The sequence below is a fragment of the Cantharellus anzutake genome (genome assembly GCF_015039405.1).
Source record: "Cantharellus anzutake strain C23 chromosome Unknown EI90scaffold_85, whole genome shotgun sequence".
NCBI classification, from domain to species: Eukaryota; Fungi; Basidiomycota; class Agaricomycetes; order Cantharellales; family Hydnaceae; genus Cantharellus; species Cantharellus anzutake.
The window spans coordinates 207674-213035 of NW_024067035.1; the positions used below are offsets into that span (position 1 = coordinate 207674).

General features: G+C 51.2%; 1 protein-coding gene across 1 annotated transcript; it reads right to left on the minus strand.

Moving 5' to 3' along the window:
• Window positions 1–1487: 1487 nt before the first annotated feature.
• Window positions 1488–1820, minus strand: EI90DRAFT_3132199 (uncharacterized protein; the record flags this gene model as incomplete). The annotated part of the gene is made up of 1 exon (XM_039064457.1): window positions 1488–1820. The coding sequence occupies one exon, from the start codon at window positions 1818–1820 to the stop codon at window positions 1488–1490; it is 333 nt and encodes a 110-aa protein (XP_038910221.1).
• Window positions 1821–5362: the final 3542 nt, after the last annotated feature.

A 5362-nucleotide genomic window follows, 5' to 3' on the forward strand; every position in this document is an offset into this window, starting at 1 on the left:
GCCACATCAGCCTGGGTGGAGCCGGGTTATCATGGATGGCTCCGCGGGCGGTCCCGAGTGTCAAAAAAGAAAAGTACAAGTGAAGATGCGCAACGTATCTGGCGGCGCAGTATCCATGTGGGGTACTCGGTGCCAGACATGTCCGTGCTACATGGGTAAGGGGAGAGGTCGTCTGTATAAAGAAAGAAAGGAAAGAAAGAAGACAAAGGAGAAAGGGAAAGAGGGAGAAGAAGGAAAGAGGAGCAGCGGGAGGGTGCGGCATGGCACGGTGTGCCCTAACACTTTGCATCCTCACAATGTGAGGAATCTGTGTCAGGGACCGACCTGGGGTCGAGAGCGTTGTAACGGGTCTATCACCTAGACTCGAGACAGAGAGAAGGGGGAGGGTGGTAGTGTGCGCGGGTGTGGTTCGTTGGGCCGGGTTTTGGTCCGTGGGTGCTACTGAGTCTGCAAAAACCTCAAACAAACACTCACCTATGTCTCTCTTGGATGTCAAGGCTGAGTATTATGATGTGAGGGGTCTTAGACGTGAGCAACTAGCTCAGAGGGGGCGTTAGGGTCGTGGATGGCGTCTTTTCCACTTGGATGCAACTTCTGCTTGTCCCTTCACGGGTCTATTCAATACTAACTTGTTATGTACAAGCTGTTATCTATTTTATATGAGTTGGAAATGGAATGAATGGAGTGGGGGAATGTAAACGGGCCGTTAGGCAACCGTAAATGATGAATATCCAATTGGGAACAAAGAAACAATAAAAGAAATATGAATGAATGGGGAAAATGTGACAACGGGTCCGAAATGGGAAATGTAAAAGTTAACTCCGCAACGCTTCGCCACAGCGCCCGCCTATCCTCCCGACAGCAAGCTCCTCATCTCCAGCTTTCCAACGAGCCCCTATTCGTCCCATTTGGTGCAGTAGTTCTTGAGATGTGGCCATTGACAGGTGCTGTCAAGACCATGTGAGAGTATACTCCGTGCTGAACCATCCAGGTATGGGATTGCCATTCTGGGAAATGCTCCGGGGGTGAAGAAGGGTGGTAGAGCATCACTATCGGGTGGAAAGACGGCTGGGTTGTGAGTGTGGGTATGGAGGTCTGGAGAGGGGGTGAAATTGGCGGCGTGGTTGGGCGTGGGAATTTTGCTTGGGGTTGTCGGGAATGATGGGGAAAATATGGAAAAATATGGAATGAGTGTAAGGAGTGTTGGATAGTGATAGAATGAGTATCGTGAGCGTCAGCGGATATGTACTGCGTGTTGGTGACCAAATTCCACAGAATCCGACTTTTTGCGGTACACGGAGTTGTCCCCACAACATATAGGCCTTGCTCTTGATTGTGGTCCCTCACGATATCCTCAACATCCTTAATGTATAAATAAAACGAGTGTTATTGTAATACGAAATGGCAGGCACGTTGCATTGGCAAGTGGATAAATACATGGGCCCGGGTGGTTGGCTTATCATGAGGAGGGGACAACGGAATTGATGTCATTCCCGACGAGAACTCCTACGTGACACAGAGGTCTTCTTCGAGGCAGAATCCTCTTCAGTATGGGCCCGTGCTTTCCCTTTAACATCTCGCTCCGCCTTAGGGTTTTCATCCATGGGGCTGGGAGACTTAGGTACTGGCTCAACGTCAGCGGGTGCATCCTTGGGGTCTCTGGGGATCACAGCGGGTGGTTTGAATTCAGGCATAGTTCCAACAAACTTCTTGACGGAGTCTTTGTCTATGTCCCTAACCCGACGGGTCCACTCATTGGTCTTGATGATAAAATCCCTTGCAAGTGAAATCTTTGGCGCTAGTACTATGGCTACAGGCATCTCACTTAGCCTAGTGAGACTATCGGCGGGTTGTGCAGCCTTCTGGACGGGTGACGCCACAGGAGTTGACCCTAGGAATGGCTATGCCGTTCTTCTAGGTGCTGTCTTGTTGTCATCTGTCTCTTGCTGCCAGATGAGGGATCGTCGGAAGGCGCGTCTGCCTTCTTGAAGTCTTTCGCGGCTGGGTTCTGGTGGGCGGCGTCGATAGCGTCCTCGACTCCTACGGCGACGTGTGTGTGGCGCATTAGGGTTTCCATAGCCCATGGAGCACTCGAAGGGAGGCAGGGGGTAGTGGTCGAGCTCGCGTTGCATAGTTCTTAAGGGAGTTTCGTCATTAGTCGGGCCGCTGGCCTCAGTGGCGGGAGCGGCAACAAGCATGGGGCTCTTGTCCGAGTATATAACCTCAATAGTCGGCCCGCCCAATAATAACTTAACTTCTAACTCATGCTCGGGATCGCTTGGTGTGGAATAAGAATTCTGAGGAACGTAAGAGCCCTTTCCGCCCCAGGGCAGCCAATCGAATAAGTCAGGGCGGCCGGGAGGCAAGGTCTTCAGGTCACCGTCTTCCTTAAGCTGAGTGGCATGGCGGGAATTCCAAAATTGGTTGTCCTCATCGATGAACTTCTCGAATTCATGTTCGTGTTGGCTTGGATGGAACCTCAGGTCTGGATTCTCGGCTCTGGCGTGCACGCGCTCGTATTTCTCTTGCCAATACTCAGCTAGCTTCTCGCCCTTGAGCTCCCAGGGCTTGGGTGGCGTCGGGTGCCTAGGCTTAGTGGCGTAGGACGCATAATTTGCCTCGTTGTCTGGTTCCTCATAACCTTCGGAAAGCTTAACGGGTTCTCGGATTATTGACTCTTCACGATCTAACTCTTGCAACACAAGGGCGCCGCTGCGAAGTCTCTTGTCTACCATATGCGGTCCTAACCATCGCGGCTGGCTTGGAGGGAACTCCAGATCTGGATTCTCAACCCGATTGTCATAACTGTTGGGGCTAAGCTCTAGGGATCGGCATAAGGAATCCTCATGGCTCCCGCTGGAGCGTTCACAGCTTTCTGGCGGGTGTGTGACTTCAATGACTTCGGCGTGGACAACGGGCTTCTCTTGAGCAGTCAAGAAGTTAACCAGAAAACATATATCAAGTCCAGTGAAGGACTTCGGTGCGATGCGAGCTATCATTGCTGCCTCCGTTGATTCAGGCTTGACAACGGTGCATCCAGTCTCTGAGTTCTGAGCGGTTACAGGCAATGACTCTGCGACAACGGGCTCATGATGCGTGCACGCGAAATCTTGTGCTGCAGCCATTCCCTTAGCGGTATCGACGTGCTCGACAATTCCCGTAGAATTCGGACCAGACAGTGCCAAGGGACCTGCAGCAGCTCTTGAATCCTCAGCATGGGCTGCTTCCCGTCCTTCCAGAACATAGTCAAGGCCGTCAGGCCTTGGCTCTTTAAGCTTTTGCTCCAGTAGTGCAGTCAAGGATGTCACTCGGGTTGCCGGCTCAGGGCAATTTGAGGCGTATACGAGACCAGAATCGCGCATGGGGAATGGAAAGCATTCCATCTCAGTCGACGTTTCCTTAGCTGAGTTCAAGCCCGGTCCCTTGACTAGGCTGACCCGTTCAACATAATCCGTGAATCCCAGACCATGGGGTATCTTGGAGGGTATCCAAGCATTCTTAAGCGCTCTAAGGACTTCTGGATCTTCCATGTTACGGTCCGCTAGTACATGATCGAGGCCGTCAGGCCTTAGCTCTTTAAGCTCTGTCTCTGGCGTGGTGAATGTCGAAGGAAAGCGGCTCAGGAACTGTGGCGGCTCTGATGTCTGGGGATCTGACCCAGATCTCACTGTACTAATGTTGTATGTGGTGGCAGCAGCTCTCGCGTAATGACGAGCTTGAACAGGATAAACATTTCGCGGGGCATTCATAATCGGAAGTTTGATGCGGACGGATGCTCCGCTATCTCGGTTTCCCTCATTCCAGATTTGAATTACCATCCCTACATCGTGCATATACTCGATCTTAGTAGAGTGGCTGAAGAGCCACGGTTGACCTAGAATCATATCCTTTCCATGAAGGGTATCTCGCGTAAGAAAGAAGTTGTGGGTAACTTCAATTCCCCCAATGGTAACGGGTACGTCTCTGCAAAGACCTTCTAAGGCGACTTGGTGTCCAGATACACCGCGAAGAGCCCACATGGCGCCAGTAGGGTCGACTGGAAGTTCTAGACCATAAGCTTGCTCGCTTGTCATGATGTTGAGCTCGCTGCCGGTGTCAATTAGCATAGTGCAAGGACGGTTGCTAATTTGTCCTTGAATCTTCGCGGTTACCATAGCCAAAAATGAGGGTTTCTTAGACGTAGTACTGGCACCAAGATAAGGGCGCCCGAATTCGCGTATGTGCTCAGATTCCAAGAGCTGCCGATAGTAATTCTCAGCTTGGTCATCCGTGCCGATGGACCAAGTGCTACTACTGTCATCGCCTTGGGACTCAAGGCCAAAGCTCTCGAATACCACCTGGCTAGAGCTAGTATCTTGCGTGAGTGGCGAAGGATCGTCTGCTTGAGTCTCGATAATCCTGGGTGGCTGCTGGCTTTTAGTCTTTCGGAGATACTCCTCCCAATCAGGATCATAATCCTTGTCAAGTGCGCAGGGAGTGTTATTGCTGGAATGAGAGTCCAAATCGCGCCTCTCAAGCAGGATCTTGTTGAATTTCTCGGCATCGAGGCACAGAACTGGTTCGGGGGTGCTATGCGCCACTTGGCGGGAATCCTCATCGTCAAAATGGTCATAGATATCCATGACTTGGAGGGCCAAGTTGCAGAGGTCCTCATCCTCAAGACATGCTTTAAGGTCAAAGGTTTCAATGGGTTTCTCAAAATTATCCTCGTTTTTGTTGAGGCACAGATCCAAATCGGGGTCTTTGTGATCATCCTCAGGTTCATCCTCAGTGTTGAAATACGAATCTAAGTCAAAGACATCGTAAAGGGCCTCCCCCCATTTTACTTCTCCATCAAACCCCATGCCAAGCTTTCCCACCGGGTTTTGGTGCTGGCTGGGGGATTTGTTGAGTTTCAAGGGACTTCCCTTGACCATTATAACTTTTCTATTAGATAGTTAGAAGTCATATGATGTGTAAGGCAGATGCTGAAAATGTTTTCTCATTATCGAATACATAACCCACAAACCTTGTACCGCAATTGTAACATCCTCACCATTGTGCTGGCACCACTGTAAACTCAACCTGTAACCTCAGAACCATGTCCACCTCCCTATTCATCCTCTCCATGACAAAACTGCAATGAGGAGGGCATTCCCACGCCCAACCTCCTGCTGCCCGTTCCCACCAGTCCACTGGGTGGTTGAGCAGTCACTCCCCTCCAACCAGAAGTTCCCTATCAGGAACTGTAGCCTATCCCACCTCCTTAGGAGAGGGATATGGTCCAGGCAGCTCCAGGATGCCTGGCCACGCACCTGCGGGTCCCACTTCCCATGGTCACCCACTACCATGCACTGGTCCACCAGCCCGCTTTCCCCAACAA